At 53.0% G+C, this 25,244-nt stretch overlaps 2 protein-coding genes across 6 annotated transcripts in view; one reads left to right on the forward strand and one right to left on the reverse strand.

Moving 5' to 3' along the window:
- Nucleotides 1-876: 876 nt before the first annotated feature.
- DLL1 (delta like canonical Notch ligand 1) lies at nucleotides 877-25,011 on the reverse strand. 2 transcript variants are annotated; one of them, XM_081829344.1, is made up of 12 exons: nucleotides 24,881-25,011; nucleotides 8,885-9,285; nucleotides 8,383-8,679; nucleotides 7,574-7,634; nucleotides 7,078-7,335; nucleotides 5,075-5,135; nucleotides 4,457-4,587; nucleotides 4,182-4,351; nucleotides 3,853-4,069; nucleotides 1,986-2,787; nucleotides 1,694-1,811; nucleotides 877-1,567 (listed from the first exon to the last, which is right to left on the reverse strand). In XM_081829344.1, exons 2-12 carry the CDS (start codon nucleotides 8,936-8,938, stop codon nucleotides 1,562-1,564), a joined length of 2,175 nt encoding a protein of 724 aa, XP_081685470.1. In that variant the 5' UTR covers nucleotides 8,939-9,285; nucleotides 24,881-25,011; the 3' UTR covers nucleotides 877-1,561. The 2 variants fall into 2 exon arrangements, with proteins under 2 accessions (XP_081685470.1, XP_006744700.1); XM_006744637.3 differs by lacking the exon at nucleotides 24,881-25,011 and having other exon boundaries at nucleotides 8,885-9,855.
- Nucleotides 23,979-25,244, forward strand: part of FAM120B (family with sequence similarity 120 member B) — a 35,271-nt gene continuing 34,005 nt past the window's right edge. For 2 of the 4 annotated variants that reach the window (XR_014148089.1, XR_014148090.1), the window contains exon 1: nucleotides 23,979-24,084. The gene's annotated coding sequence lies outside the window, so the exon portion shown is untranslated. The remainder of the gene's footprint in view (nucleotides 24,085-25,244) is intronic. The other 2 variants (XR_014148087.1, XM_081829343.1) reach the window with 1 other exon arrangement.

A 25,244-nucleotide genomic window follows, 5' to 3' on the forward strand; every position in this document is an offset into this window, starting at 1 on the left:
TAACGTTCTCCCTTCAGGTAATTAGGCCAGGAAGTTCTGTTCCTCTGCCAGCTCCGCTCCGACCCCAGAAATAAGCCACCTGTCCCAATGTGGACCTGTCATCTTAGAGAGCTGACACTGGGCACTGACCCTTCGGCACCACCAAATGCACCAGTGAGGGGGTCTATTAAATCTCTGACAATAAACAACGAATGAATGAGCGAGGGTCTGGAGCCAGACTGCCCAGATATGAACATTGATCCTGCCACGTACAAACCTGAGCAAGTAACTTACCTCCACAACCCTCAGCTTCCTCAACTGTAAGAGGGAGTAACACCACCATCTCTGGGGAACAGCCCCGGGAGGAGGGGTTACCCTGGGGCCGGTAGTCAGCACTCAATAAAAAGCGGTTCTATCTTACTGCTATCTGTCCCCCCACCTCTGTTGAGTTAGAAGGCAACCAACTCTTCTGAATTGACTGGAAGTAACCCATAAACAAATGGATGAATAAGTATTATTCTGAGACAAAGAGCCTTTTCCATGGCAATACACAAGTGTCTCAGGGGTATTTGATCCCAAATGAGGCTTTGTTCTAGTCCTTTAAAGACATAAGGCTCCGAAAGAAGGTGGCCAGCTCTGAGGCTCCTTGGCACCCATCAAACGCGTGCCCATGATATTCCCAGCGAGTTCAGGGGCCACACTCGGCCTCTCCCCGGGCTGCCCTGACGATGAGCATGGACAGTTCTCAGAGGAGGGCAGAGGAGTGAGCAAAGCCGCTTTCCATCAACCCAGTGAAGCCAGGCAAAGATGTTAAAAATAGACGATAGGAAGCCATTTCTGTCCTCAGGGAGTGAGCCCAGGTCTGCTCCACGGAGCGCTGAGTAAATACACCTCTCGTTGTCATTCATAATATTTATTTTGGAAAAATATTTTAAAAAGGATTTTCTTCATTAACAAAACAGTAAAAAACTCAAATAACATTTGCACAATATTCCATAAATACATTTATATACAAAAAAATATAGTCACATAGACCCGAAGTGCCTTTGTACATATTTACCAAAAATTTAAATTATAAAAAATGAACATCACAAAATACTCAAGCTTTACAGATATCATGAAAAATATTTTTACAAGTCCAAAAAAATAACACACATTTTTTTTCACCTAGAAAAAACACATTTTAGTATCAAAAAGGACGATAAAGGCAGTGTTTGTGATTCTAATTCAAGAAAAGACTGGCTCATCAGAATCCAAGATATACACTTCAGGCAGTGCATGCTTCTTATGCAGTAATTATGTCCATTCATTTAAATATATATTTTTTAAAAAGCAACTGTCCATAGTGCAATGGAAACATCCTAAAAGGCAGTGCAACAGGCCCCCTTGGACGCTGCCGAGCTGCAGCCCGCGCCGCGTCCCCGGCCGACCTCCGGGAGGGAACCGGCTCCATCCGAATCGGTTCTCAGCAGCAGTCCGTGGGTCTCCCTTTCCTCTTTCAAGCAGCATCCATTGGGGCATATATCCTTGGAATTTTATTTATTTTTAAGAGAAACGGGAATTTTGCCATATCACTTCCATTTTACACCTGGAGGGGCCCATGAGACAGAACGGGAAGTTAGTTCCAGGGAGAGGTCAGCATCCTCTGACTTCTCCACCCGCTTCCGTCCCGACCAGCCCCAGAGAGCCACAGTCCCTCGCACTGCACACTGACCTCAGTCGCTATGACACACTCATCCTTCTCCTCGGAGATGACATACACCGACTGGTACTTTGTGTCTTTTGAAGTAGAATACACAGAGTCCGGCCTCTTTCTTTCAGATGCTTCTCCACTAGAAGGAAAAGAAAAGAGAACCATGATAAGCATGTGAAAACAGTTCTGAAAATGACCAGCACTGGGTGAAAGGACGCCCGCGGGCCCTCCTGCCCAGCCCGCAGCATCCCGAGCGTCGGGCGCCCTCCCAGGCGGGCCTTCCCACGCAGCCCTCCCGGCCCACCGCACGCACCCCCTGAGCGTTGGGGCGCTCTTCTCCTCCCCTGCAGAGCCCTGGGCCTGGCACTTGGTGTCCCGCTTGCTGTGAGGGTCCCTGACGGCGGCGGCAGCATCACCCTTGAGGTCCTGCACCAGGTTATAATCCACAGCAGGGTAGCGGGCCTTGAGACCGTTCTTATCAGCCCCGTGGTCCCCGTGGAAGTCGACTTTCTTGTTGGTGTTCTTGATCTGCGTGGTGCCAAGGACGCTAACGGAGATGTCCTTCTCACGCTGGCAGTTGGCCAGGTTGTTCATGGTCTCTGTCTCCCCACGGCAGGGCTCCGCGGGGGGCCGGTCCTTCTGCAGCCTGAGCCGCACACAGACCACCACGGCGGCGCAGCCCAGCAGCAGCATGAGGACCAGCACCACGCCGGCACAGACGGCCACCCAGGGGAAGGGCCCAGCCTGGCCCTCCACGTACTTCTCGGTGAGATCCACCACCACCGGGCCGGGGGGGGGCTCCGGCAGCAGGAACTGGCAGTTGGGGCCCCCGTAGCCCCGGGCACACTCACACAGGTAGCGCTGGTCCCTCTCGTGGCAGGTGGCCCCATTGTGGCAGGGCGCGTGCTCACACCTGCTGACGGGGGCACTGCAGTTCCTGCCTATGTAGCCCGGGGGACAGGTGCAGGAGTACTCATTCACACCGTCCCGGCAGGTGCCCCCGTTGGCACACGGGGAGGAGGCACAATCATCCACGTTGTCTTCACAGTGCCTCCCGGAGAAGCCAGCCTGGCAGCGGCACAGGTAAGCGTCGCCAAGGTCCACACACTGTGCACCTGAAACACAGGACACATCTGTGTCTGCCCCTGCGTCACACCCCAGAGATGCAAGACAAGCCAGCCCGCCTGTGGCCTGCACGGGGTGGTCGCTACTTCAAACACAAGCCCGGGGGAGGCGTCTGGTCTAGCTCAAGAAACGGTGACCGGGACAGCTAGCATCTCTTGAGCAGTTACGTTCTGCCAGCCGCTGCGCACGATGTTTTGGCTGAATGACCGCACTCACCTTCACAACATCCCACAAAAGGCCCCGTATGCCGATGAGGAAACGGAGCCTGAGTGAGGCTGATGTGCTTGCCCACGGCTCCACAGTTAGTGAGAGAGCAGGGTTGAAAACAGAAAGAAAGAGGAAGAAAGGAGGGAGTGGGAGAGACCTCTGTCTTTCCAAAGCCAAGTCGGCTAAACCTCCACCACTCTGCCTCTAAAAATAAAGCGTCCGGCGTTTCTGTTGGTTCCGTGGATAGAAACAAACGGGAGGCAAAGCTCGACCACGCAGGACTGCCACGCCTTCCGTACAGCACGTGGAAAGCAAAGCTACAGTGATTCTCCTCCATCAATTACCGTGGCCCAGCCTGTCTGGGGCCCAGCTTCGCTCCTCTACCCACTCACACAGTCGCAGGGGGCCCGTCAACAGACCACACTTCCGCACACACAGACACACCAGACGGCGATGTTTGGGTAACAGAGCCGAGCCGGGCTTCCCTCCAAAAACAGAGAGGCTGGGTTGCCATTGGAGCACGATGTACTGAGTTATGGCCCAGACTCGGGCACCTGAGGTGCTGTATGACCTTGACAAGTCATCTCACCTCTCGGCCTCAGGCTTTCCCCGCAGAATGTGAGAATCCACACTCCTGCCTGCCTTTCTTGCTCCCTGAGCATCTCCAGACTCAAGGGTAAAATTTCTGTGAAGAGTTTCTGACTGTTTAGTTGAAAGCCTCCATAAACTCAGGGTAGCTTGCAAAATGAAGTGCTCGGTTTGAAAGTAAACGCATGTGCTTTCTAATGCGTTCTTATCAGTGCTGACCACTTGACAAAGTCTCAGAGCGGACGGGGCTGCCCTCCTACCATTAGAACAGGGTGAAGAGCTGCAGGGATCCACCTTCTTCTCACAGTTGAAGCCAGAGAAGCCCACCGGGCAGCGACAGGTGTAGCCTCCCTCGGGGTTGTCTGAGCACCGCCCCCCGTTGAAACAAGGGCCGTCGGCACACGCCATGGCGCTGAGCTCACAGATTCTGCCGTAGAAGCCAGGCGGGCAGGTGCAAGAGTAGCTATTCTCAAGATCCTGTGTCGTGGAGAAGAGAAAGAGCTCTCAAACATTGCTCCGGGAGGCCCACATCATCCATATCAAACCCAGGCCCCCGTTCAGCAGGAGGGCCCACTATGGCTGGACTCACCGTGCAGCTGCCTCCGTTCCTGCAGGGGCTGGTGCCACACTCATCGATCTCTGTCTCACAGTTGGCCCCTGAGTACCCAGGCCGGCAAGAGCAGGTGTAGCTGCCCTGGCCTGTGTTAGTGCAGGTGGCTCCGTTCCTGCAGGGCTTGTGGTGTGTGCAGTAGTTCAGGTCTGCACGGGGCAGAGACAGGAGGGGAGGGCAAGTCCAGGGTTAAACTCAGAGTCCTCGATAAAGCCAGGGAAGCCCAGGGCTGCCAGATGGGGAGAGGGGCTCACCCTGGTTGCAGAAGAGGCCGCCCCAGCCCTCCTGGCAGTTACACTGCCAAGGCTGCTGACAGGTGCCGTGGAGACAGCCTGGGTACCGGATACATTGGTCACAGTAGCGGCTCTGCCAGCCCACTCTGCACCTAGGAAGGCAGCAGGACGGTCAGGCGGACACTGGCCCCCGGGGCTCACAGTGACGCACCACCGACTCACAAGACACTGTCTTCCAGCAGCAGCAACGCTGCTGGCTCCCAAGCGAGGCAGAACGCTGGCGTCTCCTTGGGGGCTTTCCAACACACCAAAGCCTCAGAGGGTCTGACTTCTGGGTATGAGGGCCCTGGGACAGCCTTTTCAGGGGCTCCCCAGGTGGTCCTAATATGCCCAAGCATTTGAGAACCCCTGAAGTGGACTCACTTTCTAGGTCAGTTCCTCGCAAACTGCTATGCGTAAGTTCCCAAATCCCCTGAGGAGCTTAGGTGGCTGACACCCCACAACCCTACATGTTTCGATCCATATACTAAGGAGAAACACCAGAGTAACAGCTCCAGCCCAGCCAGTCAGCTAGTCTGACCAGCGCTAGGCTACAAGTATTCTGGGTGTGAAAGGGAAAAAGCACTTTTGCACACTTACTTGCATTCCCCTGGCTTGTCACAAAACCCATGCTGCTCATCACATCCTGGCAAGCAGATTGCTGCAAGCAAAGGGAGCACAAAGGGTCAAGCCCCACCCCAAGTGGCTCCCCAACATCGCAGGGGTGGCTGCCACACGTGGGTGAGACAAAACTTGAGCAGTTCAACTGGCAAACCCAGCCGAGTTCATCTCCGTCTGCGGAGTACTGAAGGTGCTGCCCAGAAACTGCGGACTCAGCCCCGGGATGAGCATTCTTCTTAACACGGTGGCTCCAGGACAAAAGACCACGGAAGCCCCCACCCCCACCCCATCCCCTTTTCTTCTGAGAGGGTCAGAAGTCCTTCCCCTCCTCCTCCCCCACTTCCCAATTCTATGCACAAAGCTCCACCTCTTAATACCCAGAAAGTGTGTGTGTAGATAAGGGTGGACAGCTGGTATGCAGAGTACCAGGGCAAGACAGCTGCTCCATTGTCTCCGCTCCCCCGGCAGCTGCCCCAGTGCAACAATACCGCCTCCCCCGCCCCCTCGCGCCCCCACACCCCCGGCGTGTACACACGCGCGCGCGCGCACGCACACACGCACACACAGACACACACGCGCGCGCGCGCACAGACACGCACACACAGACACACACGCGCGCGCGCGCGCCCCCGCGCGCCCTTTCCACCAATGGGAGCTGGCGTGCGTTCTGGCCGCCTATCCCCAGAGAGATCTAATCGATGGCACGCGCTAGCTGGGGGCGGGGAGAGACTCCAGTGTTTGAATAAGAAGGAAAAAGTTTAAGTTTATGGCTACCCCGCAGCGAAGAAGAGGAGGGAGGGGAGCACGGCTGCAAGGCAGCAGGCAGGCCAGAGGTCCCCGCGGGGGTGGGGGCTGAGGTTGAGCTGGCTTCCTTCACTGGGTTGTGAAACTCATCAACAAGCTGCTCCGCAAGTTTGTAAGACTACAGAGCCCGCTCAGGCCCAGGCGGAGCTCAAAACAATGACGCTGAATGTGAAGACCTACCCTCACCCCAGGCACGGATCAAAACTGAGAAACTGCACCTCCCAGGCAAGTCCCTACCAAGAGGGACTGGAGGCTCACCTGCTACAGGGCAGGACAAGGAAAATTCCTAAGGGTGTCTGGGGAGTCCCAGGACCCACTCCACCCCTGACTAGAAGGAAACCTGATACCTAGGTGTGTGAAGCTTCAGCAGGCTGGAGAGAGGCCTACAAACCTGAACCGGGTCCAGGAGCCAGCAGAAACCTCGCAAGCCTCCTCCACTCTAGGGCCTGGCTTCCTGCAGCCTGGGCAGCCACCCTGCCTGCCTGAAGAATACCAAATAATGGGGCAGGCAGGGCCTATTTCATTTTTGTGAAGGTATTTCTCTGCCAGGCAGGGTGCTGTGTGAGCACCCACCCAAGCAGATGGGCACAGTGCCCAACACTGGCGGGTGGGCCCCTCCCCATGCAGCCCTGGCAGACCCAGGCCTCAACACACATTCTCTCCTGTCCACAGACCCCACGAGTGAAAATGTCAGTAACGATGTGTGTGCATCACACAGAATATTTGCAAATATGCTCACTCTTCGAAGAGGCCAAGCACACCAACTCTGGAGAGAAAATGAAGCACTTTTCCAACAAGACACTGTCACAGCAAAGAGAACTGGTTTTTTAAAGCATGCCCCTACACACACAAACTCTCCTCTCTGTTCCTCCCTTCCTTCCTCCCCTCCCTCTCCCTCAGGCTTACTTCCTGACCCCTGGCCCTGTCTCCAAAATCCTCCCTGATTAAGAAAGGCAGCTTCCCATAGCGGAAGTTAAAAATGTCTGAGTTGACCCCAGCCCTGCCACTGGCTAGCTGTGAGGTCTTAGCAAGTTTCTCCACCTCTCTGGCCTCGGTTTCCCCACCAGAGCTGTACTGCAGCGCTGAAGTCCCAGGATCCCAGCAGCTCACAGAACACTCCCCCACTGCCCGGGAACTCCTGCCTGGAAGTGGGTCAGGGCAGGGAAGCAGGAACTCACGTTCAGTGCAATACTGGCCTTTCCAGCCAGGGTTGCAGACTTTCTCCCCTCTCTCCCCGCAGGTGAAGTGGCCAAAGGCATCATCTCGGGGCCGGCAGAAGACAGAGCAGCCCTCCCCGTAGTAATGCTCATCACACACAAAGCGGTAGGAGTACTTGAGGTCTGTTCGGCCGCTGCTGTGCAGGTCCTGAGACCACTCCTCACCCACAGTCAGATGCCTCTGCGTGGCCAGGCGGCTGATGAGTCTTTCTGGGTTTTCTGTAGGAAGAGGATGCTCCCATTGGTTCCTACTAAGAACCCAGAGGCTGGGGACACTGGGGGAGCGGAACTGATGTGTAATGCAGGGGCAGGAGGCCAAAGATCCTCCATCCTGAACCTCATGCAGGACTTTGCAGAATGAAAGGTATAGGAGCTTGTTTCTGGTGGAGATAGGAAATCAAATACATACTAACTGGGGAAGCAGTTAGTAGTTTGGGGGTTTTTGGTTTGCTTTTACCTGTTGTGAGGTCATCAGGAGAATCTGTGTGGAGCGCCTCAATGATCAGGGAAAAGGTGCCCTGGAAGAAAGGTGGGGGGAGACATAAGATAAAGCAGAAATGTTAAAAAACAAAACCAAAACTGAGGCAACTGGGGACAACCAAGTCATTAAGGGCCTCCCGTGCAGATCTGTGTGTGCAGTGTGTCCAGAGGAGGGTCTCTGTACAACTCTTGCCTGTTTTCACTTTCCTTAAGGAAATAGAAGAACTTTTTACAGAGTGGTTTCCTGACGTGTTTTTTCAGCCTGTTAGTACAGGATATCACGTTTAAAAAAAAAAAAAAGAAAGAAAGAAAAGAAAAGAAAAAAGGCTGCGCAGGAGCAAAGGGCTGGAGGGGGTTGTCGTCAGTCTTGGGGAGTGGGGGACTACGCAGAGAGGGCTAGGGGTTGTCAGGCTAGCAGGCTAGCTCGACACCCAACCCGTCTAGGGACAGGGAAAGGAGAACTCGCCCACGTGAAGGGGCTCATTCGACTTGGGGGCTAGCTACTGAGGCCGGATCCCGGAACGTCCCAGGTCCTCAGCCTCACGGCACACCGGATGTCACTCTTCTGCCGCCTGAGGGGCATTCCGGGCGTGGAGGCAAGGCTCCAGGCCTGGCCCCTTCTGCCGCCGCCCTGCAGACCACGGCGCCCACCTGCCCTGGCCGACCCCTCTGCAGACGCCTCCGGCGCCCCCGGACGGTGCGGCCACCACCAGGCCTGGCGCGGGGCTGACCCACCGCCCGCTCCTCCCCCTCCTCCCCGCACCGCCCCCCAGGTGCAGCGCTCACCGGCCAGGTGAAGCCGAAGGGGAAACGGATGGGGTTGCTAAAGGCGGGGTCGGCGCCGGCTCCATCGGGCAGGCTGAAGGAGTCGACGCCCAGCACCGGCGTGACAGCGCTGCCGTAGGTGCAGGGCGGCTCGGGAGACACGCTGGCCTGGTAGTGCTTGAGGCACACACGGAAGAAGGTCCTGCAGGCGCACGGCGGCGGCCCCGCGCCCCCGCGGCAGCAGTTGCGGTTTCCCAGCAGCCCCTTCTTGTTGACGAACTCCTGCAGCTTCAGCTCAAACACCCCGGAGCTCCAGACCTGGGCGGGGGGGGGGGAGGACGGGGACGTGAGGGCGCGCGGAGCCCGCGCTCCGGGGTTCGCTTTCGGGTTGACAGCTTGCGTCGCTGGCCCTGCTCTCCACCGCTCTGCCCGCGCGCGGCCGGCGCCCCGGGTCCCCTCCGGGGTACCCCCACTGACAACCTACCTGACAGCAGGGCCCTGGAGCCCCTACCTCACAACTTACCTGACACAGCAGGGCTGACACAACGGCGAGGGCTACGGCGCACCGACGGCCCATGGTGCACCGCTGGACTCGCCCAATCTTCTGTGCCCCCCCTTTCTCGTCTTAAAACAGCAGGGAGTGCAAGGGGGTGGCCGTGCCCCAAGAAGCGTGGGCAGAAAAGCGCCGCCGCTTGGCCCCAGGCTGGGATACTCAGGACTTCTTTCTTCAAGACCTCGTCTCTCCTTCGGAGGCTGCGGTTCTGTAGATCCGCCCTTCCGTGGTGACGGTAACTCTGGGGATGCACGAGAAAAAAGGCTCCCTGGGAGAGATGACTAGTGGAGCGCAACTTTCGGTTTTCCTCCTCTTTCTTCCAATCCACGAGTAGGTAAGGGTCTCCTGCTTCCTGATTTTGTCTCAAGCTTCTTTGAAGGAAAAAAAAAAAAAAAGGGAGAGAGAAAGCGTCCAGATATTCAGCTTAATTCCCAAAGAGCTGCCGAGGCTTCCTCCGAGTCCGATTAGAAAGCCGCGGTCTGGAAATCCCACCGGCGAGGCGATAATCCCGGGGCCCCAGCGGAGCGCGCGCAGGGACGCCCGGCGGCGGCGGGTGTGCGCGGCGCGCCCTGCGGCTCGGGCCCTTGTCACTCGGCGGCGGCGGCGGCGGTCGTTCCGGGAGCGTCCTGAACTCGTGTCCCCTGCGCCCCCGCGGAGACACGCGTCTTTCCGAAGAACCCAGCCGGTGCCATCCACGTAAACAGCACGGGGTCCGAGCGCAGGGTGGCGGGTGGCGGGCGGAGGCGCTGCGCCACGGCTACGCGTCCTCTGCGCGCTCGGCCCGGCCGCTCTCCGCGGGTGCGCGCCGAGATCTGCGCTCGCCGGCGCCGGCTGCCCTTATATCCGGCCGGCCGCCCGCATGGCTAATGAGATGCAAATGAGCAGCCCCCCAATCTGGCGAGAGCTGTCACAAAGGAGCCACTTTTCCAAACCCTCCTCTCAATGGATCGCCAAATGGTCAGTGAGCTGTAAAATGTGCAACCTCCTCCCCGCCCCCACACCTCCCCGCCCCCGGCCCTCCTCTGCCCCCGCCCCCAGCCCCCCGCCTTCCTCCGCACCACACAAAACGCGCTCATTTACATTCCTGCAAAATGTTCGCCGCAAGAATCCTCTCCGCTCGCGAGGCGGGGGCCACCGCCCCGGCCCCTTGGCTCTCCCGCCGGCCACAGGCTCGCAGAGGCCCGCGGGGACACGCGGGGACGCGCGGGGACGCGCGGGGGCGGCGCTGCGCCTCCAGCCCCGCCGAGTGCAGCCCGCCTGGAGCTGCCGGACGCGGCCTGGGAAACTCTCCGGGCTGCCGCGGCGTCCGCCCGCCGTCTCCCCGCGCGGGCCGTGTCCCGGGGTTTGGGGCGCCGGGGCAGCCCCTTCTCCAAGGCAGCCTCTTCCTCCGGAGGAGCCTCGGGGGGCGGGGGCCGGGGGCACGGTAGGAAAGGGGCGGCGCGAGCACAGGGCAGAGGGTGGCGAGCGCAGCGGCAGTTTTGGGAAGTTTGGGAAGGTGTGACACCGACAAGCCCTCACCGGCCGAGGACCGCGACTCTGCGTGCGGGAGCGCAGAGCCCGCATGCAGGGCAGGGCTGGGGGTGAGCGCGGCGCCCCCGGGCACCCCGGAGTCCCCGCGCCCACGGTGTCCCTGCATCGGTCCGAGGCCGCTGGTGGGGGCGGGGTCTGGGAAGCGATTCCCCCACCCCCACCCCCAGCAGGGAGATCCCGATCCCGACGCCTCAGACTAGTCCCCCCCACCCTACCCCGCATACACACACACACGTCCTTCCCGGAGTGATTCTCGGCCACCACCACCTTTCCTGGGTGTCCAGCCCCTCTCTCCTGGGTATTCCCCCCTCGGCCTCCCTCCGCTTGGTAAAAAGTGAGTTTGGTGTGTGTCGTTCGCGTGGCTGTCATTAAGGCACTCTGTTATTGTGCGAGGCTGAATCAGTGGCTCTTTGTGCGCTCAGCTGTATGGTAATGCAGACCGCACCTGCTCCCCGCACAATGCCGAGAGAAAGAGCTCCCCTCCGCGCGCGCCGCGGCCTCTACAACAATGTCCGGCACATGTTCTAAAGACCCTCCAGCCCGGCCCCCCCAACCCGAAATCTTTACACAACCATCACCTTATTAGGTTTTTACACGTCCATCAGACACTAGAACTTTTGTTTTCATTTTTTTAAAGGGAAATGAGTTTATTGGGAGGGCTGAGAACACACATATCACACAATGAATTATCTAAATTGCTCTCATGCTTTTGGGCTCAATGCAGAATTAAGGTGGGGCATAGACTCCTACTCTGCCATCCAGCTTTACGCTGGGCACACTTCGAGGTCTCTTTCCCAACCCTGTCTGCTCTTCCTCAACCTCCCCCAACACCTATGGCAGCTTCATTAGGACGGAAGGTGTAACTGTTGGAGTAGATGTCACTCTGTGGCACAGCCCCAGGGTGCCTGGCCACAATGGTCTCGCTACAGGTGTGCTAAAGCCACCTTATTGGTGGGAGCTGGCACCGTCCTGGCAAAATGTGATTTTCATTGCAGCAGGTGTGGAGATCACACAGTATCATGTCATGCACAGGAAGAGGAAAAATGCCAAATAAAACCACTGTAAACAGCAACCTAAAAATCACTTGGTGAAGTCAACCATGGCCATCCCTCTGGCTGTTAGGCAACAAGAACCTTGAATCTTTGGCTCACATATACCTGTAGAGTTTCTGGATTGACAGATCTGTACACTCTAGGTTTTCCACTGCTGCCTCACAGAGAAGCAAAGAATTAGTCGAAAGTAATGTGCAGGGTGACGTGAGAAAGGCAGGCTTGGACTCCACCAGAACCCCCTACTGTTTGGTTCAAAACAAATGGAGACTTCAAAGGTACTGCACCCCCAGGATGGTGGCAATCCCAGTGTGGCCACCCTTTGCAGACTTTGTAAGGATGTGCTACATCCCCACAGGGCTGGGTCAGCATGAATCCTAATTTAATCTTGCCACCTAGTGTCAGCATCCTTTTTTCACTACGTCCATGTTTCCTCTGAAAGCTAATTTCTGAGAACTTTGCTCTGTACAGCATAGAAGCTGGTGTGTGTGTGTGTGAGAGAGAGAGAGGGATAGAGATGGGGGGAGGTGAGAGGGTTCCAGGAGCAGAGGAGCCACAAAAGAAGAAAGGAATGTGAGCTCTAAATCCTCTGTGCCTCTGAGACCAAGAGTAGATTTCAGTAAGAAATGAAATTTCAGGAACCTTTTAATTAGAAAATGGAAGTGGGAAACAGTCTCATTTGAATGCCTGTTTAGAAAACTGGAAATAAAAAGTTCCACGCGTAAGGGCTTAAACCTTGGGGGGAAAAGACTTGTCCCAAATCTTTAACAAACCCCCCTCAGTATCAAGTATTTGTTAAATTGACGTGGCACAGATTTCTCGATTACAGCGGCAAAGCGGAACTGAAAGGCATCGTAAAATCCATCAGAATCCTGCCCAAAGCGTTCATTCTTTTCCAACTTAATTTATGCCACGCGATTCTGTATTGGGGAAATCAAGCAGAAAGCCCTTTTCTTCTCTTTCCTCCTCCTCCTGTTCTTTCCTCCTCTTTCTTCCTCCCCTCTTCTCTTCTCTCCTCCTGCTTATCATCATCCTTCTCCTTCTCCTCTCCTTCTCCTCCTCCTCCTTCTCTCTCCCGTTCTCTCTCTCTCTCTCTCTCTCTCTCTCTCCCTCTCCCTCTTCCCCCACCTCATGCTGGTCCCTCTCCCCCTCTCCCTTTCAAAGCTGAGCTAACGGGAGACTGTTTAACTTCTGTGTTTCTGTAGGGGCCTGTTGTAGTTTAACTCCTGCACACCAGTAGCTGAGATGAACAAAGGAGAGACTCGAGGTCCAACTATTCATCCTTTCTTTGCACTTTAATTTTCATTGATTGGGAAGACAAGGGGAGCCCTTAGGGATTCAGGCTGAAGGGGGATGACACGCCTTTAGACGCCATCAGCCCCCTAGCCAGCCATCTGCTCCGAACCAAATGGCGTTTTTTCACTCCCTAACTGCATGTCTCTATACTCCCGCAACGAAGCACTCTGAACCCCCTAAATGCAGGAGGGAGCTTAAGCTAGAGTATGTTAAAAGGCTTGCCTCCACGTTGGCCCTAGCAGCCAGATTCCCTCCTCCCTGCACACCATAAATCCTCACCTTTCTCATTAGGAAAAAGCAGGAAACTTTTTTTTAAATACTTTTTGATTTCTCAGCAAATTTACTGTACAAAGTGAGGCTCATTAGGGCTTAGAAGGCACCCAATCCATCAGACACAGGAGAGGACAGAGAGATTTGCCGCCTGGTGGTGGTGTTTTATTTTTGCCAGGCTTGCATAGCTCATAGCCTAAATAACCCCAGTGGCTAGGGTGGGCTCAGGTTGTATGATCAGAACCATAGCCACAATAGGTACAGATAAGCTCTGTTTACTGGAGACCCTGATTGTTTTCCCCACTTTTATTAAGCCATTTGGGAATAAAAGCTCACAGCCTTCATTTTATAAATTTAAATATGCACATCCTCAGTAGTGGTGTGACCAAATACTGGGGTCACCCAAACCTGATTCAATCCCCTTTGCCCAAAGAAAGGTTCTATTCTCAAGGTATGTGTGGGGTGGGGGTTGTGGGTAGAGGGAGGAGGGTCAGGGCAGATTGCAAAAAACAATGCCCAGAAGAGGCTGAAGACTCTAAGCTAGCCACAGGTTCAGTTTTCTGTGTAAACAAGTCTGGAGACTGGAGCGGTGTTTGTGTTTTCTTAGACCAACTGAATACTGTATACCCAACAGAGAGGTTCTCTAATTCCTAAGAAGAATTAAGGTCCTTGTTCTGAACTACAAAATAAAAAACTTCCAAGCAGCAAATGTGGTGTTGATCAAACATGCCAGGTTACCTGAAGAAGAAGGAGGGGAGGGGGAGGAGGCCTAAAACATGTTTATCAATCAGTATCACATCCTCCACCAATACGTCCTAGCTACCACCCCTTCTCCATCAGTCACAGGTTGGGAATCTTTTTTTTTTTTTAATCATACTGTGCTATTACAGTACCATTGACTATATTCCCTGTCCTGTACCTTTCATCCCTCTGACTTATTCCACAACCTCCCACAACAGTTTGGGAATCCCAAAGTGGTTAAAATTGCAGGGGAATTGACCAGCTTGCTGTGAGTATAGGAAGCTCTTCCAGAGATCTACAGTAAACCTCTATCTGTATGGTGTAGCTATTATAGATATTTACTTCTTACTTCTTAAGCTATCTTGCGGACTGCATCCCAGAGATACGTGAACATTTACAAGACACACACTGACCCCAATGTCTGCACAGATTTGTTTAGACTTGATGGAGTTATGTGTGGATCTCTCTAGTTGAAGATACATGCTGAGCTAAGCCACCGTTCAGCAGGGAAAAAGAAGGGGGCGTGGGCGCAGAGCTGGCTTGCATTTAGACACTGGAGGCTTCCCTGTTGCTGGGGAATAAACACCACACCTCAAACCCCGTGAGGCCCCATCCCATAGCCTCTTCTGACCTCCTTGGCGGCAGCCCCCTCAAAGCGGAGCTGGCCCCACAGACAGCCAGGACAGCAACTACGGGCCCCAGGTTCATGTGGGGCGGGGTGGGGGGAGTGGCAGGAGGACAGAGCCCAGCGGGAGAAGCAATGGCCCTGACAGTTTCTCCGAAAGCTTTCGCTTCTAAGCGCAGGCTGGGCCGCTGGAGACCCCAGGAGTGGGACGGTGGCCCGGTTTTCCCTGTGGGGCAGGGTCATGGCGTGTCATATAACCTTTCTTTTCTAATGGGGCTGGCGGCCGTGGCGCGGAAAGGAAGGAATGTTCCAACCCCACGTGGTTGGTTTGTTTCCTTTGGTTGTCGGGGTGCCGCGCACGGGGGACACCCCACCTCCGCGGGCGCGGGGGCGGCGGGTGGAGGCCGCAGGTCTGCAGCAAGTTGCAAAGGCATGTGCTGATTTGCATGAGAAAGGGCGAGTCGCGTGCTCAGCTGGCGGCCCCGGCGCAGATGACGGGTCCCCACCCCCCGCGCCGCTCCCCTCCCCCGCCCTGGGCCGCGGCCGCCGCTTCCCGAACCCGCGGATCATCTGCTCGGGCTGTCCCGCGCTCATCTCCATGACAAAGCGCGTGTTTACCTGGCCCAGCACCGGCGGGCACGCCTTTGTCCCGGATCGGATGACCGCGCAGCTGCTCCCGCCGCCGCGCGCCCGCCCCGAGTGGCCCCTCAGAACTTTGCAGCGATTGAGCGCGCCAGGACCGGGCGGGGGGCGTGGGGCCCGGGAGGGGCTGTGCCGGACGTTGGCGCAGTGCCGGAGGGCTTCCCAGAGGTGGTGGCGACGCCGGGCCGGGCGCTCGTTCCAAGCAGTGTCTGTGCGGGGTCGCAAGCGCCAGGCGGGCATGGACGTCACCCCCACCCCCACCCCGAGCCACTGGCAGGTGCGGCGCGAGGGGGCGCAGGGCCACCCCGCGGACCCAGGTCGACTTTGGGACGGTTCCACGCCAGCCGCGTCCCTGCAGCCGGGGAGGGGCCCTTGCGGCCACCCGAGGGTTGGCGGGGACCACGGGGTCTGCAGCGGGGCCTTGGCGCGCCCTTTGTGCACTCGCGGAGGGGTGCGGCCCTGGGATCCCAGACGCGGACGCCGGGAAGCGGGGCCAGGCCGGGAAGGCAGGCAGCTCCCTGTCACCTGCATTAATGCTCGGTCCCGGGCCCAGGCGTCCCACCTGGAAACTGCAGCCTAGGACTTTGCAGACAATGAGGAGGGGAAGAAAAGGCGTCGAGGGGCGCCTTTCGGCAGGGCCTTTCCCCAGGCCTTACTCTCCCAGGACGCGCCCCCGCCCGGGGAGGTCTCAGGCACCTGTCGCCTGGTCCCTGGGGCGGCCCGTCAATCACCCGGCCGGCGGGGGCGGGGGCGCGCGGGGGCTCGGCCCCGCGCCCCAAGGCTCTAAAACGGAGCCGCCCGGAAACGTGGCGCGGCCCTGGCCCTCGGCACCGAGCGTCGCCGCCGGACCCGCGCAGCCCGGGGCCGCGGCCGAGGAGCCCTGGGCGAGGCGCAGCTTTCGAGCACGCTGTCCTTCCCCGGCCTCCCCACCTCCCCTTTTCTGTGAGCATCTGCCCGGGGAAGAACAGATGTGGGCACCTGCGGTGACAGGCCGCATATGTTCCATCCTATTCACAGGCATTCAGACGTGGCCACAATGAGCAGCCTTTGTGCGCACAGTCACTAAATATATTAATCTGCACTCCCCAGAGCACCGGGCTGTTTAATTTTTCACTAGCAATAACATCTGATCTAATCCTTAAATCGGCTCCCAAAAGCCTGCCCTCCCGCCCTCCTTTTTTTTTTTTTTCCTCTTTTTCCCCACCCCCTCTCCCGAAAAACGTGTGAAGCTATTCAACCTTCCACCTGTTGCCTGCTGAACTGGGCGTGGGTTCTCGCAACATCTGATGTTGGTTCGGGCAGGGGGTGGGGGGTGGGTGAGAGCGACTGTGTGGGGGACGCTGTTGGGCCACATGGGCATAGCTTGGGTATGTTTATCAGAAGGAAAATAAACACAAAGTGTGGAGTGTGGCTCCCCAAATGTTGTGCAAACAAAGAACGATAATTATTAAACAGCTTCCAACCCAACCCAGCATACCCACCCTTTCTGTGGAAGCGCCCTTAAAAATGTACATGAAGTCCCCATTTATCTTTTTGTTTATTAAACTCTAGTGGTTATTATAAACACCGGTCAATAGGCCACACAGCCAAAAGGTAACATAAATCTCAGATGTAAGACTTAGATTTTTTAAGCAATTTTGTTGCATGACTCTTTTATCTTAGCATCCCTTATTCTGTTTTGATTTGTTTTCTGCCACAATGAGTCCTTTAGTGCTATTGTGGGTGTCACAATGCAGACGGACATCAGGCTGTGAATGAAGACAGAGGCAGTTTAAACAGACCAGGCTCTTTCTTTCCTTCCCATCCATTGTAATACGAATGGGCCTTCTGCACTCGGCTGCTAGGAGACCGGCTTTGCAAAGCCCTACTCCAGCAAATGGGCTGGAGAGAAAGGGACCCCAATAAACAGCCTAAGTATCGGAGAAAAAAAAGAAGGGACAAATTTAGGCAAATGTCTTTTCACCTTCATATCAGCACATTTCTTAATCTCAAAATGTAAGGCATGCTTTCTTGAGCTGCATTCCTTGCTTTTCAACAGTTTCCTCCCTGCGCACCATTAAATTATTAGTCCCTCCCCTGTGCCACCTCCCAGGAAACAGAATGGGGACAGCACTGGAGCTCCATCAAGGTTTGCTTTCAAAATACTATTTTCTTTTAGGAAAATGGGAACAGGGCGGTGGCTGTTTATCAATCATTATCACTAATAACTAATGAGTGCAAAGTGCTTTCAAAATGTATGCTGTTTGTTGCTGGTAGGTATGGAGGGGCATGATTGGTGAGTCTGGATTTTTTTAGGAATAGTAACAAACTTTTGCTTTCTCTTAATGGTAGTTGGAACTGTTCCTATTTACATTAGTAGGTTCATCGAGGCAAGAAATACAGCTGTTTTCAGGTTGTTAAAGGCCCAGTGTGTGTTAGGAATGACCCACCACCACCTTCATTTCTCAGTGGCTAGAACTAAGTCAAAGGCCACCACTGAACCAACCACAGTCAAGGCAAATGGGAAAACCGAGACTGGCTTATGGAAGTCACTGTTCAGGGCTGGGGCCATAGTCAGACCAATTTGCCCAAAGCACATGGCCTTTACTCATTTATTCATTCATGCACTCACCTGCCTTAGGGGCTAGAGGTCCAAAGTCACCTTAGACCTGCTTTCTGCCACTGTATGCGTTACACAGTGAACAGAGAAGTCTTTTATTTTCAGAAAGAGTTTGTATAGGATTAATATGTCTTCCCTAAATGTTTGATAGAATTCACCAGTGAGGCTGCATGGGTCAGGAGTTTTCTTTGTTGGAAGGTTTTTACCTGGAAATTCAATTTAACAAATAAATATATGGTTTAATAAATAATAGGGTTACTCAGATTTTCTTTTTTTTTAAGATTTTATTTATTTGACAGAGAGAGAGCACAGCAGGGGGAGCAGGGGAGGGAAAAGTAGGCTCCTCGCTGAACAAGAAGCCTGATGTGGGACTCGATCCCAGGACCCCGGGATCATGACCCCAGCCGAAGGCAGTCGCTTAACCCACTGAGCCACCCAGGCGTCCCTCAGATTTTCTATTTCTTCTTTGGTCAGCCTCAGTAATTTGTTTGGTTCAAGGAAGTTGTCCATCTTATCTAAAGTTGTTCCAATAGTCTCCTTTTAACCCTTCAGTGTAAGTAAAATCTGTGGTCCCATCTTCCATCGTTAGTATGGGTGATCTCTGTCTTCCCCTTTGTTGTGGTCAACACGGCTATCAGTTCACCCGTTTCATTGACCTCATCAAAGAACCAGGCTTTTGTCTCACTGATTTTCTTTGCTGATCCAGGCAGAAAATCAGGGCAGTCACGGGGCTTGTTTTCCTTCCTTCAGGAATCTCCATCCTCCACTTCCTGTTTCTACTGTCTGAAAATAGTAATTTCATATATTTTGTCTAGTTTTCTAGTTGTTTAAAGTGGAAGGACAAGTTCTGTAGGAATTACCCCTTCATGGGCAAGCTGAAACAGGATACTTCCAGCAGCAAGTAACAGGAAATCCTAATTCAACACTCTTACCTATAAGGAAAGGAAAGGGTATCTTCAAATAGAAGTAAGAGGAGTAGTCTCAGTGTTAGTTCATTTTTGGCTCAACCACACTGTCCAGGCACAAGGAGCCCTCCATCTTTCTGCTCCACTGTTTTCAGGTTGTTGACCTAAATGCTGGTTAGCTCCCTTCCACAACTGCAGGAAGGCCGCTGGGGCCCACAATTCACAAGTGAACATAATGATGACCAGCAGAGGAAGAGGCAAATTTTCTTTCTGTATGCCATTTTTACCAGCAATAAAACACTTTGGTAATATTTAAGGTGGATCAACCATGTAGGAGTCAGTATGCTGTTATGGTTGTGGGTTTTTTCTTTCCCAATTTTTGGATGGTGAATTATTATTCAAATAAAACCACATCAACCCGGGGCACCTGAGTGGCTCGGTCAGTTGGGCGTCTGTCTTCAGCTCAAGTCATGATCCCGGGGTCCTGGATCAAGCCCCGTATCAGGCTTCCTGCTCAGAGGGGAACCTGCTTCTCCCTCTCCCTCTGCTCCCCACTTGTGCTTGCTTTCTCTCTCTAGTGCTCTCTTTCTCTCTCTCTAGTGCTCTCTTTCTCTCTCTCTCTCTCAAATAAATAAAATCTTAAAAAAAAAAAAACAAACCACATCAACCCATGTGGTTGTGGCTTTCAAAGAAATTCAGTCCAGCATTCAAGTAAAATTAAAACTAACTCCAAATAAATTTTGAAGGCTATTTGTTACCAAGAGAAACCTGCCCTAGTCCCGTCCTTCCCAAACTCATTTCATGCTCCATGTTTCTTCTCTTTCTCACAGTTGACGTGAAGTCTTTCTCTTTAACATACTACTCTCCCTTAATTCCCTTCTCCCTACTTTCAACCTATGGTTTCTTTTTTCTTCTTTCCTTTCCTATTTTTCTCTTTTACATAAATCTGCCATCCCATTTTTAGATTCTCCCCCAAACTGATGTCTGTTCTCTCTCTTTCTTTCTTTCCTTCCTTCCTTCTTTCTTTCTTTCAGAGAGGGGCAGAAGGGGCAGAGGGAGAGAGAGAATCCCAAGCAGGGAGCCTGACGCGGGGTTCCATCTCACATGACCCCAAGATAATGACCTGAGCCAAAACCAAGAGTCGGACGCATAAGTGAGCCACCCAGGCGCCCCTCAAGCTGATGTCTGATGTGCACAATAGGGCATGGGAAGCGTTTATGTGTGGTGTCAAGCGGGAGGTGGGGAAAGGATGTGAATAATCACACATAACTTTTTTGCTTCTGTTACACTGATACCCATGTTCAACTTTTCTTCTAGTGCCTTGGGAAAGGGACCTGCAAAAGAATCTTTGGCTTCTCCTTTCTTTCACTGTTGTGCACTGTGGTTGTAAAAAAATTTTTAAAAGCCTGTAGAATTTAGACAGATTCGAATTTGAATAATAATTGTGCCACTTACTACCACTTGTACTAGTTACTTAACAAATTTTTAAAACTTGAAGTTAAGATGTTTTCCTTTTATCAAAGTAATACAGATTTTAAAAATTCAAATGTTATTTCTAGATTTATTTTTTTTAGATTTATTTTTAAAAATAGCAATTGCCCACATCAAGCATTCCCATTTTCAGTTCCTTCCTCTAACTTAACTTTTAGCTATTTTTTTAAAAATTTACTCTCATATTTCTTTTTTTAAAAGATTTTATTTATTTATTTGACAGAGAGCGGTAGCAGGAGAGAGCACCAGCAGGGCTAGGGAAAGAGGGAGAAGCAGGCTCCCCACTGAGCGGGGAGCCTGTGGGACTTGATCCCAGGACCCCAGGATCATGACCTGAGCTGAAGGTGGATGCTTAACCAACTGAGTCACCCAGGCATCCCTACTCTTATATTTCTTAAAAAAAGAGTCTCTAATGCTATGTCTGTCTTTTTCACCTGCATATATTGTCCATGGACTGCCCAGCTCTAGCAGATGAAGATTTAGCTCTTCCACCAGATTTCCTACACACACACTTTTACGAACACATGTAAGTTTACCTCCCATTTTTTCAAAAAGTAATTAGAGTATCCATTTATATTAAATTACCATTCTGTATTTACCTTATTAAAACTATGTAATTATTCATAGCTGAGGCATATGCTGTGATTACATTTTCTTTTTTGTACAGTTTTTTGTCTTTACTGGATTCAACAATTGCCTAATTTATTTGCTTGTTGACTTTTCTATGTACCTATTGCTTACCATCACCAAACTCCAAAGATCTTCTTTTAAAATATTCAGACACATCAGATATTCCATGGGGCTCACCTTCCAGGAATTATGTCTCTGGGAGGCCTCCTGCTCCAATTTAAATGGTCTCTAGCTAGGACTCCTCTCCTCTCTCCTCACTTGGATTCCCTGCTACCCAAGTCCTAAATATTCCTCTTTCTTGACTTCTTGGTTTTAGAGAGTATCCTTCAGCAGGTTTCTGAATAAAGTATTTGGTAGATAATATTTTTGAGCTGCATACCTCAATATATCTTTATTCTACCCTCACACTTAACTAATATTTTGATTGAGAGAATTCCACTTTAGAATTATTTTCTTCAGAATTTTGAAGTTAAATCTCCATTGAATTTCAGCTTCCTGGGATTCTGTTGAGAAGTCCCATGCCCTTCTGAATTCCAAAACTTTAAATGTGACCTTTTTATTTTTCCCTATGGAAATGTTTAAGATCTTTTCTTTAATCCTGGTGTCCTGAAATCTCATGATGTGCCTTAGTGTGGATCATTTTAGGTTCATTGTGCTGGGCATTTGGCAACACTTTTCTTTTTTTATTTCTTATTTATTTATTTATTATGTTCAATTAGCCAGCATATAGTACATCATTAGTTTTTGATATAGTGTTCAACAATTCCTTAGTTGTGTAGAACACTCAGTGCTCATCACCACACGTGCCCTTAATACCCATCACCCGGTTACCCATCCCTGCACCCCCTCCCTTCTGTGACCGTCCGTTTGATTCCCGGAGTCCACTGGCAACCTTTTCAATCTGAGAACATGTCTCTTAGGTCTGGGAAGTTTTCTTTAATTACTTCTTGAGTAATTTCTTCATTTTCTCTGTTCTTTCTTGTGATTCCTATTTTTCACATGTCAAACTTTAATCTTCTAATTTTCTTATGTTTCATCTCTCTCGATCTCTTATTCTTTTTATTCTAATATCTGAGAGGTACCATCAGATTTATATTTTAACTTTAAACACTTTTTAAGTTTATCATTTCTTGTATAATTTTCAAGAGCTCTTATTTTTGGAATGTTCTTTTATATACCCCTCTCTGTTTCTCTGATGAATATATTATCTTCAGAGACTACAGATCATGTTTTTAGTATTTTTTTTCCTTGTTTTCTCCTTTTTTCCTGTCTTCCTTAAATGTCTGTTGATCCTTAGTCATGTGTATCTATTTAGGAGGGAGGCAGAGATGCTTATCGAAAGCTCTATGAGGTAGGTAAGACTGCCAAGTGGTGGGACTCACCCAAGCAGTCAGGGAGGGCTTTTGTTTGGCCTGTTGCCCTCTGCCTCCTCAGTCTGGCTCAGCACAGCCTGTAAGTGGTGTCCCTGCCTGCCCGTTGCACCACCTCAGTTCCAACCTCCGTTTGTTTCCTAGGTGCTCCTTCTGCCTGCAAGACCTTCCTCTTCTAATTGTCTGAGATCCCACTTCCTGCCAGGCTCAGTTCATATGCTAGCTCCTTGCTGCCTTCTTCGTCCAATGCTATAGACTTTACACGACGTTTCACTTGTTTCCTAATATTTAATGTACGTTCATCTTTCTTCCCTACCGCAATGTGTGCTCCTTAAGATTAGAGACCACTTCACACCCTTCTTGGTGTGGTACCCAACCAGTAGTAGGTGCTGAGCACCGTTGATTTTACTCAAAAAAAAAAAAGTCAACAGGAAAGGAGAGCCTTGTGTGCTGGGCAGAAAGACTCCTTCCCAAAACTATATATGTGCTGTCACTTCAACTTGGTAATGCTTTGGTTAAGTCTCTTTGGAAGAGACTCTGAAGAGAACACTATTTGGTCATTTTACTTCAACTGAAGCCTCTCGCTCCCTGGTGCTTACAGCAACTCTACTGAGATATGTTGTGTGTACAGACAGGTTTTGAGATGCAGCTTAAATAAACTGGTATTATTAGTAATTTTACTTTGTCAGTAATTTACTTAAAAATAGATTGGTTTAAAGGCTATTCTTCTGCCATCACACTTGGCTACCAGTGAGGGCAAAGGGTGTTGCTGCAGCTAGAGGACCAGGCGGTGGGTATAATCTGGACTGCCTGACATCTGAGCCTAAGGGTGCATGTCCTGAACATGAACTTTACCAATCTAAAAGCAGTTTTAGAAATAAAGTCGATATGGTGGCTTACAAGCAGAGTCCAAGCTCGTTAACATGAGACGGAGACACTGCATGACCAGGTGCTCCTGCTCACCATCCAGTTTTATCTGCCACCACTTCCTCATGACTACATTACAGTCACCGAAATTTCTCCAAAGCCTCATGCTTTTGCACCTGTCCTTGCTCATCCCCACAACTCTCGCCACTCCATTCAGACTGGAAAACCTGCCCAGTAAAAAAACGTGGACTGGAGGGTAATTATGATCATCATCACAGCAGCAATACCAACAAATGGCCAAAATGTACGAAGTGCTTACTACGGGCCAAGCGCTCTGCTATAGCCTTTCTAAGCACTGCCTGGGAAGTCCCATTATTGTCCCAACTTCCCAGGTGAGGAAGCGGAGGGTACAGACCTTAAGAAACTTGCCCAGGGTCACACATCCCATTCCGTATTCCCACCACCTCTCCCCATGCCTCAAATGGAAATGGGCACATTCAGAGATGGTAACGTTTGCTACCCCACTTCCATTTTAGGAAAGCTAACCCCAAGAAATCCGAAGAGGATTTTCGTCTACATGAAAAAAGCCATGACCACACGAAGGCAGGTCTTCGCTTTGCACCGTTCGGACTTCGGGAAGGTTCCGCAGAGCGCTCTGCTTTCGGACAGCGCGGGAACCGCCCACGGCCTTCCGGGACAGCCGCGCTTCAGGCGAGCCCGACCCTCTCCCGAGCCGGCCGCGGGCTCCCCTGGGCCTCCGAAAAACTGGCGCCAGGGGCTCCGGGTCACCGTCGGCCCCCACACGCCCGCAGGCGAACACGCCCGGGCCAGCCGACCTCAAACCACCCTCCCGCCGCCAGCGCAGCACCGCCGGGAAGGAGGGGAAAGAGGCTGCGCCCCGCCGACGCCCACGAGCGGCCGCGGGACCATGCGACCCCGACCTCGGAAGCACCGCGCGGTTTCCGAGGCAACGGGCGTGGCGCCTGCGCAGCTCGCTTCCCCGGCGCCTCGGGGCCCGACCGCGCAGGCCCCGCCCCCCGCGCGGGGCGGTCCCGCGAGCGGAAGCGCTCGGAGCGGAAGCGGAAGTGCGCAGACGGCTGCGGCTGGGCCGAGGGTGGTGCGGCCGCGTCTCTGGCTGAGCTGGCGCGTCTCTAGGTAGGGCCGGGCCTGGGGGACCAGCGCCGTCTGGGGCCGCTCTCGGCTTGCCGGGCTCGGCTCGGCTCGGCTCGCTGCGCTCGCGGGTCTGTGCCGTCGCGGCAGCCCCGGCCGTGAGCCCCGTCGCGGCTCCCTGGGCCCGGGTCCGAGCCCTCCGCGGCCCTGCCCGCCCGCAGCCCCGCCGCCCCGCTCCGGGTACCTGGGACACTCGCCGCCTACCGCCTTTCCCCTCCTGGCCCTCTCCGTCCCTGTCACCTCACTCCCTGGCCGCTGGACCCCTACAGCTCTGCGCCTTGCTTCCTCCTCTTTGGCGTCATCCTGATCCTCCGCTCCCCTCCAGAGATGTGTGCCGATTCCGGGGCCTCTCTTCTCAGCTGCCCGGCCACACAGCTGGTGTGATCGTCCCCAGAGAGGCGTCCTCTGACCTCAGCACTCGCGGTCAAAACTTGTGTGCCTTTCCCCCCAGCCATCTCTGGGCCGTCCTGAACTGGGGCTCCAGGGTCCTTGCAGAAAGGAGAAGACGGGGTTCGCTGGCGGCAAGGAACTTAGACCAGTGTAGGGGGAGCGGAGGTCAGGGAGGGTCCGGGAAGTTTCTGGGCGGGGGGGGGGGGGATTTGAGCAGAATTTTAGAGAAGCAGGAGTTGGGAGGTGAAGGAAGGGCAAGAGGCCGTTCATTCCTGCAGAGGAAACCATGTTTGAGACCGTCTGAGGAAGTGGAGAAAAGACACATTGCTTAGAGATGGGAAATGGCAGGAAGCTATAGAGAATTTGGGGCAAGGAGGTGATCGGATCTTACCGTGAAGAGTGTCTGGCAGGTGTAGGATGATGGTGTGGGGTCAGTCTGTCTGTAGGTCATGAGAAGAGGGCTTTTGCAGTCCTGCAGGAAAGAAGTTTTAGAACTGGAAACCCGAATATGGTAGTGGAGAGAACTGGGAGGTGAGTTTGATGGGAAAGACAGGAGATGTTGGTATTTCTGATGACTTACAGATTTTTGGCTTGAGCATTTGAGGAAATGATTCAGAGTGAGGAAAGCTTGGAGAACAAGCCTGCAGCATCAGGTTCCTGACCGATCACGTATGACGTGTGTTGTTTGGTCTGCAGCAGTATTCCACAGTTCCTCTGTATGTCAGCCTTTTGTTTTCTCATGGCCTCACCTCTTA

Source organism: Leptonychotes weddellii, chromosome 8, assembly GCF_054177405.1.
Source record: "Leptonychotes weddellii isolate Sample4059 chromosome 8, ASM5417740v2, whole genome shotgun sequence".
NCBI classification, from domain to species: domain Eukaryota; kingdom Metazoa; phylum Chordata; class Mammalia; order Carnivora; family Phocidae; genus Leptonychotes; species Leptonychotes weddellii.

Bases quoted from the DNA above. Each gene is read 5' to 3' on its own strand.
- DLL1 (XM_081829344.1), bottom strand. From the start codon at position 8,938: ATGGGCCGTCGGTGCGCCGTAGCCCTCGCCGTTGTGTCAGCCCTGCTG. The intron at 8,680-8,884 runs GTAAGTTGTGAG...CCCCCCGCCCAG, and splicing joins TGTCAGCCCTGCTGTGTCAG to GTCTGGAGCTCCGGGGTGTT. The intron at 5,136-7,077 runs GTGAGTTCCTGC...CTTTGCTTGCAG, and splicing joins AGGCCAGTATTGCACTGAAC to CAATCTGCTTGCCAGGATGT.